We start from the raw sequence: 13,457 nt of genomic DNA on the forward strand, positions 1-13,457 counted from the left end.
GAAGTAGTAGTACACTCTTTAAGTGTTGTAACAAAACAAAAGGAGATCACTTTGAAGAATTTGTTTTATTGATACAAAAGAAACACTAATTCGGAAAAGAAGTATAAAAAAGATCCAAAATCAAATACATTTTACACAGCTGTTTCTTCCAAATATCACAACGAAGGAAACAAAAACTAAGACGAGCTAAGAGCATGAGCGTTTGGTTGCGGTAGCAGGACCTAATCTGGCTTGGACACTTGCGCATCTTACAAATAAAAAAACTCTCTCTTGGTCGGGTTTGTTGTAGCATGCTTAACGGTCTTTTGGCTCAAATCACCACCTACACAGTTTCACAACAAGTATGAGTTAGCTACACTGGCTTCTCTTATTTTCCTTCCTCAACTTCCATTCACTTTTCTCCAACACATGAAGCAGACAAATCACAAGCGAATCATTTTTCTTACGAGCTTAGGAGTTTTATTGTATTATATATGACTGTTTATCTGCGCTTTTCTGGACAGCATTTTTAAGTTGAATTATCTTAATGCGGGCATATCATTTTCGTGTGCTCAACAGTGAAGTTGCAACAACGCAAGAACAGCTATCTATCTCGAAATTAGCATAACAAAATTATTTTGCCTCTTGTCATTAGAGGAGAGTTTTGTGAAGCAATTAGCTGAATCAACGGCTGTTATATTCTATACAAAGCAATTAGAAATCCTAGTCACAAAGTATGTTACATTTCACATTCACGAAGCCAGACTTACAAACTGAAATGCTACTAAGCAACCGTTCATACGCTGTGAGGTCCGAGATAACAAAAGGGGATTAAAGAAAAAGCAAAAAAAATTACATTTGCTAAGTATATTACTAGACTAGATGTTATGAGTATACTAACAGAATAGATGCCCTGAAGAATGAGAGCAAAGAAGTACCAAAGTATGTCATTGCCAACAAGTAAGATATGTGTGTATTCAACAAAACAGTCCTATGCTCTTTTTTCACAAAGTTTCATATTCCCTATATTGAGAATGCAGACTTGAAACGCTTCACTTTGTACTAACAAAAACTCGGCAGAATTGCAAACAACTTACAAGTAAAACGACAGAAATAATGCACCTGTATTTTGATAAAGCATATGTGCATTCAACTCAATAATCAAGAAGTGCATAGGTGTTGAAGATGTTTACCTTATGATAGCGAGTGGAGCTAGTTTCAAGGCCGCTGTCCAGCCGGAGTACCTGAAGGCGGTTGCTGCTGATTTTGTTTAATCTGTTGGAGAAGGCTTGCTGCGAACTGCAGTGTTTTCTGGTACCTTTCGTCCTTCTCCCCATCTGCTGTACCCTGACCATTCCCGGAGAGCATAGGCTGCATCTGTGATGCTTGGCTTTGTGGCTCTAAGTTCGACACGTCAGCTGGTGGTGGTTGCATGGCAGCTTGAAACTGGGAAGGATTTAAGTTATGCGCCTGATTTGCTGTTGGACCATGATAGTTAGCTTGCTGATGATAAGCTGGAACAGGACCATAGTTTTGGCTTGGTACGGAAGCTTCTGGTTGGTATTGCTGTGTCATGGGCTGAGAACCCTGATTGTACATGGCATAGTTATTATGAGTCATCTGAGGCATGTTAACAGATTGGCCTTGGTACTGCATGTTGCCATGGACCATTCCACCGGAGTAGTTGGGGTTGGAGTTGTTTGACGCTGGAGGGTAACGCGAAGGAGGAGGAGGAGGAGGTAGTTGCCCGGCTGGATTGTACTGATTTCCATATGATTGGAACGACTGATTTGAGGTGTCATGGACTGTTTGCGGGTCTCTATTCCAAGCTTGAGACTGTGCTTCTCCATTGTACTGATGAGGTACTGTGGAAGCAACTGATGAAGTAACTGACATAGTTTGGTGACTCTCGGAGGCAGCAGGTTGAGAAGCTGCAGGGAGAAAAGATGCCAGCCTAGCTAAAAGCTCCGGGGTTAAACTAACCCCAGCTTGAGACGCTGCATTGTTAGGTATCCTGAGAGGCTCGCTAATCGATGGTCTTGAAGGAGCTGTCAACTGTTCTTGTGCACCCCTCGGAGGATATAAACTGTGACCGGAACTGGCAGGTGAATCCCGGGATTGATCCATATAAGACAGATGATTGGACTGAGATTCTTGTCTGTATGATGCTGCAACAGGAACGGCAGGTGGGGGCAGCTTGAGGACAACACCATATAGCCGTTCAGGACCGGTCACTTTGAGTACATCAGTTAAGAAATCTGATGGAGGCACCAAGAATAAAGTTGTTCCATCATCTAGTTTGGCAACGCCCGCTCGATCTTTTGAGCCAAGGTAGCGGAGAAACTCAGTGTAAGACGCAAAATCTTCTTCGCTGTCTGGTAAGAAGTAAACTATCTCAAATCCAATGGCTTCAGTGTAATGTTTGGCGAGCATATCCAAACCAGTTCTTGCTGAACAATTGACCACCTCAGGGCTGTAAAACAAATTAAATGAACAGTTAAAATGCATCAGCACCACGTAGACCTCTGAGAAAACATATGAAGAGTTAGTTAAAATGCGTGTAGATAGTTACTCACAGCTTAGTTTCGATCCCCTTTCCAATAGGTACACAACGAGCACAACAGACGGGAGTTCCACCCTTGGCAATCATTCCTCTCCATATGTAATCAGAATCAGCGTAACCACGGATAGGCGGCCTAGCAGCAACAGAGCCACGCCCATATGACCTCTCATCTACACCCATTGGAGTAAAACCTTCCACCGATCCATCCCTTCTGGTTCGTTTGCTTTCTCTGTCCAGCAGAGCAGGATCATATCCTTCCCAAGAACCGGGGTTTGACCTCATAGGGTTCCTCATACCTTGTGCAGGAGAAGGGAGGATTCCATGTCCTGCTGGAGATGGGAGTATTCCACTTCCATTTGGAGACGGCCTTCTCCAGTTTGGCTCCATACCAGCAACGTCATTGTATTCTGAAACATTATAAAAACGCTCATTGCTACCCTCTGAATGGCCTCACAGACCCAGGAAGTCCGGTAGAATGAGGAGAAGGTACAAATGAAGAAGGATCATTGATGAACATACCTGGCCTTGAACGTTTCACGCCAGAATAAAAACTAGTATCATCTTGCTCAGGAGGTATCTGATCGTTTGAGTACATAATTTTGATTCTAGGATCTTTGAATAACCTCCCTTGTAGCCCTTCCTTGGCTTGGCGAGCTTCATCCACGCTCCTAAACTCCACGAGCGAAAAATGCCTTGACGGGTAACTTTTCTTCCTCTCGATCTCACCAAAGAGTATCATTGCATTGTGTAGCATCTGCTCATCTATCTGAACAGAAGGAGGGTATCCAATCCACAGAACCTTACTTGGATGGTCATCTCCTCTGACATCTTCATGTGAGTGAGGATACTGTAAGCATATATAACAAAACGTCAAAGTAATTAACATACACATATCAGCAGCAACAAGAGATAAACTATTTTAAAACAGTTGTAAGACGAACCTGCGGTTTATGATTCACATTGCCGTTCCTGTTATCGTAAGAGCCAGCCCATTGTTCCTAAAGACGAAAGAAAAAAAAAGTCAGGATAGAAACTGTTGGTAGAGCGTTTTCATAAGTAAAAAGGTGTCACAAGAAAGCTTACTTTTCTGGGGGCTTGTGACCGGAGAAAATCAACGCGCAAGTAGCTGCCACCCATTCGCTTGCCATTCATGTTCCTTGCCTGTAAGGCAGCGTCAATGTCGTAATAATCAATGAAAGCTGTCTTGCGTTCCCTGAGAAACCTAAGATCCTCGATTTTTCCAAATTTACTGAACTCTTCCTCCAGGTGATCCTTTGAGACACTCGAGCTGATCCCTCCCACCCAAAGACTCTTACAAGGCTTTGCCTGCAAGACAACACACAAGGTTTCAATAAGAAGGCGATACGATGATACCACACCAAGCATAGAATTTCAAATAATATCAAAGCATCAAACATCAAGGAACTTCAACAACACACATCAAACAATAATTTCAAGATTATAACACACACAACCCAGCAAGGATAACAAATCCTAGTCATCTATCTATCGATCAGCGTCAACAGTTTCTCCTTAGTAAAGACACGTTTTGTCTGCAGGAGAGACATCAACACTTCGGCTATGAAGTCTGGTCTTTCTCATTTGCATTACTTGGATGAGTTCCAAATAAAACAAGCCTGACGAGACCTAAAACTGAGTGGGACAGAATCTCTGTCTTGATCATCACTACAGATTTGAATAATGCTAAATCCATGTGTTTATCATAATGATCCAAGCTCAAAGCCGACGACGCCTTAAACACCGTATGGAAGGAAACTTTTGTCTTCATCAATGCAGACCGAAACATACCACAGAAAGTCTTGTACAGAACTGAGCTGGGAAAAGACGAGATTGTACTAGTACGGCAAAGATACACGGAGGCAAACAGAATTCGACGTTTCAGGAGGAGACCGTTACTTTCACTGTTTCACTGTTTTGTGTCATCGATGACGTTTCTGACTGGTTGAGGAAAGAGCGGTACGCAAATCAGTCTTATCAAAACACAGAGCCCTCCAATGACATTTGTCTGCGATTTTCAGTAAAATTACGGATATACAAATTTTCTTCACCCGGTTTGTTTTCACTTGAAACTCCAATTTCTGATTTTCTTTACTTGGTGGCCATGATCGATATGCTTAGCTCCAAATTTCACCTACAATTTTACCTTTGCGAATTTCGTGTACGGTACGCAATTCATTCCCTACTCAATTGAGTGAGATTAACTTAAGTGGTCAATCTGCAACAACATGAAACCAGACTAGTGTCGGCGTGCGACCGAATGAACGACTATTGAATGAATCAACCTCGCACTGCAAAAACTCTTCTTAACGAATGTAAACATGTGTGTGTTGATGCAAGGGTTGTCGAGTGTAAGCTAAGCTCTCTGTGGCACGAGTTTGATTAGATCGTTGACATAAATGTTCAGAGACCTGCGTTTCTCTTTTTTTTACTTTTTGCCGTCAAGTTGCAAATCAAAAAGAAAAAAAATATACATAGATCTACTAGGTTGTGGTTCGGATTTTGATTTTTTTGTATGACGAGGAGAATTAAGCATATCTAAACCTATAGTATGAATCCGCACAGTGTAATCATTGATAATAAAACAATCAAAGTTAGTGAGAACAAACCTAGAGTATGATAAATTCGCGAAAACAATGTAATCATTGACAAAAACAAAATCAAAGTTGATATATAAACCTAACGAATCAAAGAGATAAGAACAAACCGGTCGCGCGTATTGGATCTTCAACAGTCCCCCGTTCAGATTCGCCCCCTGTAGAGCTTCCATGGCCGCCACCGCTTCCTCCACGTGTCTGTAGTATATAAACGCGAATCCACGGGACGAATACGCCGTGATTCTGTCGATATCGCCGAACCTTCCGAACAACTCCGTCAGATCTGACTCCGTTGTATCCATCGTGATGCTACCCACCCATAGATTGTTCGATGTGAAACCGGAATCGTCGGATTCACGTCCTCTGAAAGGCTTCATAGCTGCCGCCATCGCACAGAGGTATTGATTGATCAATCGGTGAAACTAACGCTCAGAAATATCCACGAGACGGGAACGAGAGACGGATTGTGCGATGAATGAATAGTACGCTGGTTGAGTTAGATTACAATCAGAGAGAGAGAGAGATGCGTCTTCAAATCGTAACCAAAGAGAAGACGAGAGAGAACCCTAGGTCGAGATTGAAGATAGAGAGATAAAGAGCGATCCAATCCAAGCGGCGGCTCTTTAAAGGATAAATAAATAAAAGGAAATATTGATTTTTCTTGACCTATCAAATATAATTATATTTTCTTTTTGGATTCTGCCAAGTAAAATCAAAACGGTGCGTTTTATAGTAGTCATGGCAAACTCGTCAACACCACGAAATTGTCTCAGTAAGAGATATTGTTCATGTCACCAGGATTACAGTCTGAAAATAAGGACTTTTTAATAGCATCTTTGCCAGTTACATAGACATTTAATAACTGCTGGTTAGTCTCTGAGATTGTTTCCTGGACTTGAAAGCTTTCACATGAACATTGGTTTAGATGAACCATCAGGTAGAGGCAGATTCTTCAGCACCACTTCTTTAACAACTGCTAAGCATTCGATGAAGATCCGGGCTATGTGGTACAGCTCAAGCTCGTATTGCTCATAGATGAAGAAAGCAGTGAACGAGAATGACATCGCTGTTAAGTAGAATAGTCAATGTTATGGTGAGGAAGAGATTAATGGATAAGGAAGATATGTAGAAAAACAAAAGGCTTTGCATACCTGTGAAAATAAATGTTGCCAAGGAACGTGATACGATCAGCTTCAGGAGATATAGTGATCCAGCAATCTGTTTTTTTTTTTTGTGTTCGGTGCAAGTAAAACGAGAAATGAGGTCTTTTCATGTTTTGTGAGCATTAGAGGAATGTGTAGAGAGTAAAATTGTACCTTGAAGAACTTGATCCAGTCTCCTCCTCTGCTTAAGGTATTAAGACTCTGCACTCCATGGTTCCATACAACTACGATATCCCTGCTAAGATCTCTCACTGCAGACTCCGAGATCTCGAATCTCCATGGAGGTATTTTCTTGACTTGAAGAAACCCAAAGCTGTCGAAAACGCAAAATTTGTCAATTAAATGACAAAATTGATTTCAAAAGAGAAACATACATACATGGATGCATCATTGTTTGCTAGGACGATTCTAGTACCACAAAACACGTTCACTGTTTTCTAGAGTAGTTCACTATTTTGAACCAGTACTTACATCTTTGACGGCACAAAAGCAAGTCCATAGAGAGCAACAAGTAGTATAAACAGAAGTTGAGCTGCAGACGAAGTAAATGTGCTTCCAGAAGAGAAGAACCAGTAGTATAACAAGTTGAGGACAACAAAAGAAACAAATGTATTCTTCTCATTTCTCCACAGCAAGATGTCCGCAACTACATAAACATACAAAAAGGGGTCAATTTAAAGAGATTAATACTTGCATAGACAGCATGTGCATAGCGTTCAATTATTTTATGGTCTAGAAGCGAATGTCGATGGACTTAGCAGATACATCAGCATATTTTAGATTTCAAGAAGAAGGAATCTAAGTTGAGAGTAGAAATCGATTATTTCAGGTTAAGCCTTATTTGCATGCAATATGCATCGTAGCTCAATAAGAAACAGACTTAAAGTAATGTAGCGGGATACTTCCCCAAGAACAGATCAATCCAACATTTTTGATGGGGAGATGGTACTAACCTTTTCCACAACCAAGAAGCTGATCTGCTTTAGATTGAATGGCCGTATCATCAGATTTCTCAAGATCGCGAGAGAACCACTGAACCGTTGATGCAATACCATCCTACGAATTCAACGAGATCTATTGTGACCAAGGGTGCTACAAAGCAGCTGAATATGAAGAAACAAAATATTATCCAAACTAAACTCACTTCAAGTGACACAACTGGTGTGTAACCGAGATGCTTCTTAGCAGCATTGCAGTTAAAAGTTCTCGTTGAGGAAGCTAAGAGAGCAAACTGATGAGCTGTGTCATAATAATTTCCAGTGCCTTCCTTTTCTTGTGTCCATTTAAGTAGTGACAAAACAGGCGAAACCAGCCGAACAGGAAGTTTAGTGGATGGTCTGCAATCAAAGACAAAAAAGTATTAAATTAGGTAAAACCAGAAACTTAGCTTTAAGGATCTAAAACTTTGCAAAATGATCAAATACCCTGGGAAATAAGAGACTGAAAACATGTTCAACCATGTACAAGATAGTAAATATAACACAACATATAAGTATCTGCTAGGATAAAAATGATAATAAATACGGCCCTACTCCCACTAGATAAGGTAGTTCTATATTTACCAATAGAAAGATGATAAGAATGCAGATGCTTTAAGAAGAAACATTCAGGAAGGGTTCAGAATTCTGCCGAATCTTTGTTCGCGATTAAGCAGAAACAGGGCAATCAGGAAACAGCATAATGAAGAAAGTCCAAACAGGTTTTCTTTTATCAACAACTATTTTAATTTTCGTTTACCTTGGGTACCCCAAACCTTCAACGATGTGGCTTACAAAGTCCCAGAATTTGACAGGCTTGAGGTTAGTGATAAAGAATTCCTACAAATAATCAGCAAGAAAAAACTTCATCATATAAAAAGGCTGTGCGCTTTCAGGAGTGCTTTTGGAAACTACGTGTGCCTCATGGTTACCTTTCCAGCCACAGATTCCATATGAGTATCTAATGCTTCAGCGGCACAAATATGTGCATGAGCAACGTTGTCAGAGTAAGTGAAATCAGACATGTTTTCACCATTCCCGATTTTAAACTGTGAAATATTGAAAAAGAAGACAGTCATTCCTCAGATAAAAAGGAAAACCAAAGCTTAAGGAATATGCCATCCATAGGGAAAACTACAAGGCATAATAATTTAATACAATGGTAATATATCTAGCTGACGAAGCTATGTCAAGAAAACACAGACGTAAGTTTTCAAACAAGAAAAAAATTAAGGACACAATTAAAACGGTCTAAGCTTATTGAAGCAAAGAAAATCAGAATCTCTCATGATAATAGAGTCAAAACCTTTGCATATCCGGATTTGGCAAGATTCACGAGGAAAGGGACAAACTCCGTGTCACCAGGTCCAAACACAATGCTAGAGCGAAGTGCACAAGTTAAAAGACCATCACGATTGTTAGCAAATTTGATCAACGCTTCCGCTTGAGCTTTGAAGTCTGTCAACATGGATGGGAACTGCAAAAGAATCCGAGCAAAAACATATATCATTCCTGAACAAAGAAACAAAAAAAAAAATCTTGCACAGTGATTGATGATTACCTTCAAAGGACGTCTCAATGATTCATCACCATCACGAATAGGTTCTGAACCGTCAAACACAACGTCAGCAGTACTGTTGTAGATAAGTTTTCTAACTCCAGATTCACGACAAGCGGAGATCACATTTCTTGTACCTGTTGGAAGTCAAAGAACTCGATTAAAAACACTCAAATCCAATAACAATATCTGGTACACAAAAACGAGTTAAAAGTCCTTTTACCTTGAACCAAAACCTTGTAGCAATAAAAGTAATCATGAGAACGTAAATCATCAGCTCCCATGTAGAACACAACGTATGAACCTTCAGTAACTGCCACGTCAACAATCAAAGCTATCAAAATCAGAATCCGATCTATTCTCAGTCTAATGTTGCAAGCATCGACGATCCAAACGATAAGTGCATATGAAGGAATACAAAAGGAAGGAAGCAAACCTTTGACGATCTGAGGTTTATCCCGAACATCGACGCAGTGATACGAAGCGCGGCCAGAGGAGAGAGCGTCGACGAGGACGGAATCGGACTCGTCGAGATTGAGAGTCGGAGCGGAGTCGGCGACTCGGACTGTCCAGGTTCCGAGCCGAAGCAATCTGGAGACGAGCGATCGGCCAACGAAACCTCGGCCGTTGAGGACGACGCAGGTGTTGAGCCGCGAATCGTAACGGACGGCGTCTTCCTCCATTGTATCTCGCCTTCTCTCTGTGTAACTCGCGAGTCGAACTCGGAGACGAGGTTAGATCAGTGGGTGCAAATTGCAGAAAGAAACAAAAAAAAGCTGAATCGTAATGGTTAAGGGTTTGTTTGTTTGGCGGGCAGATCGTGATATTTGCAACCTCTCCACTAGCTAAACCTTATTAGCGTTTTCATTTGTTATTAGGGTTATTGTAAAAATATTCGACTGTGTAAACAAATATTAACAATTTATTCTGTTAACTTCGATTGTGTAACAATTTTAATGGATGGATAGTAATAAATTACACTGATTTATTCTGTTAATAACTTTACAATGTTGAAAATTTTAATTTAGTTTATTATGTACTAATCTATATAACTGAATAAAAAATCGCATTTTTCAGAACGCAAACCGTATGATATACAAACACTAATAAAATATACATCCTGTAAGATAATATAGATTATTTGCTGAATACAATGTAAATTAAAATAATAATCATAGGGGCGCACGCTTGAGTTGTCACGTCTGAAGTCTGGTGAGCTATATCCATCAACCCACCAAACAAATGATTTCCACAGTTGGATATTTGGTAAGCACTTGAAGAGGGACACTAAAACGTATACTACTACATTGTAACATGTAAGCAAAACCGAAAACACAAAATCATATATTACATTTTAAATTTCATATTTTAGTAACTGAGCTCAACTATATATTTTAAGATGATTTTTTTTTTGAATATAACATTTTTTTTTTGGGCAACATTTTGAATATAACATATTCAAATGATTACATAAGAAGCTCAAAACATGTAATATTAACCTTTCAGCTGATGATGAGTGGACTTCCATCTATACAATACGGTAAAGATAACCCTCAAAGCTTCTTTTAGAAACGGTCTCTGGCTTTGTGTATACGACGCAGTGCCTCCACCTCGTCTGCTGAGTCTTGAATACTCAAAGATCTGCGGATTTCTTTGCTAGATGTTCTGAGGAACGGGTTACACGCTTTCTCCACCTTAACACTCGTTGGAATCTACAGAGAACAACCCGTAAATGAAATCCAAAACGAGGTTTACAGAGAGAGAGAAGAGAAGAGAAGAGAAGAAAAAATACAGATGGGAGTCCCTGGCTACGAAGATGGGCGACTCGGGTTGCATATGACTGGAGCGTTTCATTCTTTGGTTCTATGGAGAGTGCAAACTTGATATTGCCCTGTATCACGGACCGACATGTATATAGTTTGCTTCGAGTTGAATAATGTGGAAAGATACGGGTAGTGCCAAAACTTACTGCTGTGTTTTCGCGACCGCAGTATATATTTGTATCATCTGGTAAAGACACAATCTTTTGAAATGATGAAAGCATCTGAGACAGGCAAAAAAAAAGGAATCTTATCGTTAAAAGAGAACAGAGGAATGTAATGTACTTTTGTTGAACAACCGATGAAGTTAAGTTACTGGAGTAAGTCTATAACATTTGCACTCTTTAAGTTTTTTAGGAACACTAATGCAGAGCACACACTCACTTAGCAAAATCTTCTTTTTTGCGACAAAGAAATCAACCAGTGCGCACATAGAAAATGTTTAATATTTTGATAATTTATCAGATTCGCCGGATAGGTTTTGGGCCTGTAATATTACCTGCTCGGGGGTACCTTCTGTGAGGGTACCACAAGATAAGCTATGTATCAAATCTCCTGTGAATACTGTGGCTGAACCGGGAAAGTAGAAGCTAACATGACCTGCTTGAGAAAAAAAGAGCAAGTAAGAGAGTAAAAACATGACTCCAAGTATTCAATAAGTTACTATTTGAGTGAGTGTGTGTAAGAACAGAGCAGACCTTGTGTGTGGCCAGGAGTGTCAATAACCCGAACCTCATGCCCAGCAAACATCCACTTATCACTCTCCTTCAAAAGTATGTCAATTCCAGGAATCCTATCCTTATCCACAGCTGAGCCAATCACCTTCCGGAAACATAAAAAATAAAAAAATAAAATAGTCAAGACAAAGCTGACTAGCAAAGTAGAAGTCAACCACAGTCTCCATTCTTTTTTTAAAATCAAACTATTATTCCGTAGAGCTCTATGTTTCATAGATAATAGAGGCAAAAGGGGAACAAGTGATAGATAAAAGAGAGGGCTAAAGAGCAAAGATAGTATAGTATTATCCCATTTACCTTTGCGCCATACTTTGCTTTGAGTTCAGCATTCCCCCCAATGTGATCATGATGGTGATGAGTATTCAATATGTAAGTCAGGTTCCAGTTTCTCCTGCTCAACGCCTCTATAACAGGTGCAGCCTCAGAAGGATCAACGACTCCAACCGTGCCAGTGTCTTCATCGTGCAAAAGATAAGCATAGTTGTCCTTACTACACGGCACCTAAAAACACACACCACCCGGAACAACATTAGAAAGAGAACAAAAAGAGATTGAAAATTGACATATAAGCGATGAATGAATGATGCAACTAAACTAACCAGTTCGATTTTAAGAGAAGAGGGCATGTTGGAGATGCTACAAAAGTGAGTGATCTTAAGGGTTTTTCTAGCGCCACGAAGTGTTTTGAGTGGCATGGAGAATAGCCACATAACTCCGTATAGTAAGCTTTTTCTCAGGCAAAGATGTCTCCAACCAGGCCACCCCACACAAACCTGACCTCCGATCTGTTTTCATTGTGATACAATCAATTTTTTTTAAAGAAAAAAACAACATAGCAGCCAGAAAAAAAAAAGACAATACACATTTGTCTAAATGCAGACAAGAGAAGCTTAGATAATTCAAACTAACGAGACAAAACACAAAACAGTTGATGCCTAGTTTCAGCTACATAGATAGGCTTAAATCTCGCACCAACCATCATAAAAACCGGATCGGGATTGATTTCAACAGTTATGAACAAAGAGTGAATCAAAGATACAAAGGGGGGAGAGAGAGATGAACCCTAGAAGAAGAAGGAAGCGATGACTTGTTGTGGTTGTTGTTGTTGGTAGATGAAGAAGCTTTGGAGATTATTGGCATCCTCTACTTCTCTCTCTCTCTAGATTACTCAGATAAAAACGAGCGAGAGAGAGATGAACGATTATAACTTGTTCGAAGGCTTTACCTCTTTAGAGAAATTGCGAGGAGAAAGCAGACACAATTTCGCTTGAGCTGTGATGATGACGAGTCTGCGACTTGGACAGGAAAAAAGACGTCAGAGCTTAGAAAACAGCTTTTGGTTTATTTATTTTTTTATTTAACTTTCATTTTCGCTTTTAATAAGTCTGATTTAATTTAATAGCTCAACTACTTAAAATCCTTCTAAGTTCTAACAATAAATTGTTCGGTGCTATCACATCCTATTAATTCATAAAATTAATGTTAAAATGTTCGACCCACGCGGAAACGACACTCCTTTTTGGAATAACGAGTATTTAAAAGGGTAGATATATGTTAATGTTCCTACTACTTTCTAACGGTTATTCCGTTTATTTAATTTGTTTTTTTTTTCTTTTTTACTATTTTGCTAGTTTATATTCACTTTTGGAAGGCATGAAAGAAAATACATTTACTTTTGGGCCGACGCCTAAAAAAGAAAGAAAAGAAAGATTCTATTTGGTCTCATTATCCATTTTGGGTTTGTATAATGTCCTGTTCTTTTGCTTACTGGATATATGAAAGTTTAATTACAGTTCTTATCTCTATATCAGACATTTTTGTATTATATATGTAACTTATTTATCAACTAGTTTAAGCTTGCATGTCTTTCCACAAAAGAAAATATTCTCAAACTAGAAGTAATTTAGCCCATGAACGTTAATTGGGCTAGATTAACAGCTTTCAACCCAATCGTTATAAAATTCAAAAGCCCATAGTATCAAACACGGAACACAAGTTTGTCTTCACAAGGGACGGTCATGCTGTCCACAGAACGAGCAGTTAAG

General features: G+C 39.6%; 3 protein-coding genes across 4 annotated transcripts; all 3 read right to left on the reverse strand.

The window, feature by feature from the left end:
- Positions 1–23: 23 nt before the first annotated feature.
- On the reverse strand, positions 24–5,751 carry LOC108811831 (flowering time control protein FPA). The gene is made up of 7 exons (XM_018583935.2): positions 5,268–5,751; positions 3,626–3,868; positions 3,484–3,540; positions 3,062–3,389; positions 2,556–2,949; positions 1,173–2,452; positions 24–322 (listed from the first exon to the last, which is right to left on the reverse strand). The coding sequence occupies exons 1-6, from the start codon at positions 5,544–5,546 to the stop codon at positions 1,198–1,200; spliced, it is 2,556 nt and encodes an 851-aa protein (XP_018439437.1). The 5' UTR covers positions 5,547–5,751; the 3' UTR covers positions 24–322; positions 1,173–1,197.
- Positions 5,752–5,864: 113 nt separating this feature from the next.
- On the reverse strand, positions 5,865–9,706 carry LOC108811832 (3beta-hydroxysteroid-dehydrogenase/decarboxylase). Its single transcript, XM_018583936.2, has 12 exons — positions 9,292–9,706; positions 9,079–9,168; positions 8,859–8,992; positions 8,604–8,774; positions 8,230–8,346; positions 8,058–8,137; positions 7,465–7,657; positions 7,274–7,376; positions 6,792–6,966; positions 6,474–6,633; positions 6,309–6,375; positions 5,865–6,223 (listed from the first exon to the last, which is right to left on the reverse strand). The coding sequence occupies exons 1-12, from the start codon at positions 9,536–9,538 to the stop codon at positions 6,063–6,065; spliced, it is 1,698 nt and encodes a 565-aa protein (XP_018439438.1). The 5' UTR covers positions 9,539–9,706; the 3' UTR covers positions 5,865–6,062.
- A 468-nt stretch (positions 9,707–10,174) lies between these two features.
- Positions 10,175–12,788, reverse strand: LOC108813133 (hydroxyacylglutathione hydrolase 1, mitochondrial). Of its 2 annotated transcripts, none has more exons than XM_018585595.2 (8): positions 12,638–12,788; positions 12,012–12,197; positions 11,710–11,913; positions 11,374–11,497; positions 11,175–11,275; positions 10,825–10,899; positions 10,648–10,746; positions 10,175–10,567 (listed from the first exon to the last, which is right to left on the reverse strand). In XM_018585595.2, the coding sequence occupies exons 2-8, from the start codon at positions 12,120–12,122 to the stop codon at positions 10,421–10,423; spliced, it is 861 nt and encodes a 286-aa protein (XP_018441097.1). In that variant the 5' UTR covers positions 12,123–12,197; positions 12,638–12,788; the 3' UTR covers positions 10,175–10,420. The 2 variants fall into 2 exon arrangements, with proteins under 2 accessions (XP_018441097.1, XP_018441096.1); XM_018585594.2 differs by having other exon boundaries at positions 12,475–12,778.
- Positions 12,789–13,457: the final 669 nt, after the last annotated feature.

This window comes from Raphanus sativus, chromosome 6 (assembly GCF_000801105.2).
Source record: "Raphanus sativus cultivar WK10039 chromosome 6, ASM80110v3, whole genome shotgun sequence".
Classification (NCBI taxonomy): domain Eukaryota; kingdom Viridiplantae; phylum Streptophyta; class Magnoliopsida; order Brassicales; family Brassicaceae; genus Raphanus; species Raphanus sativus.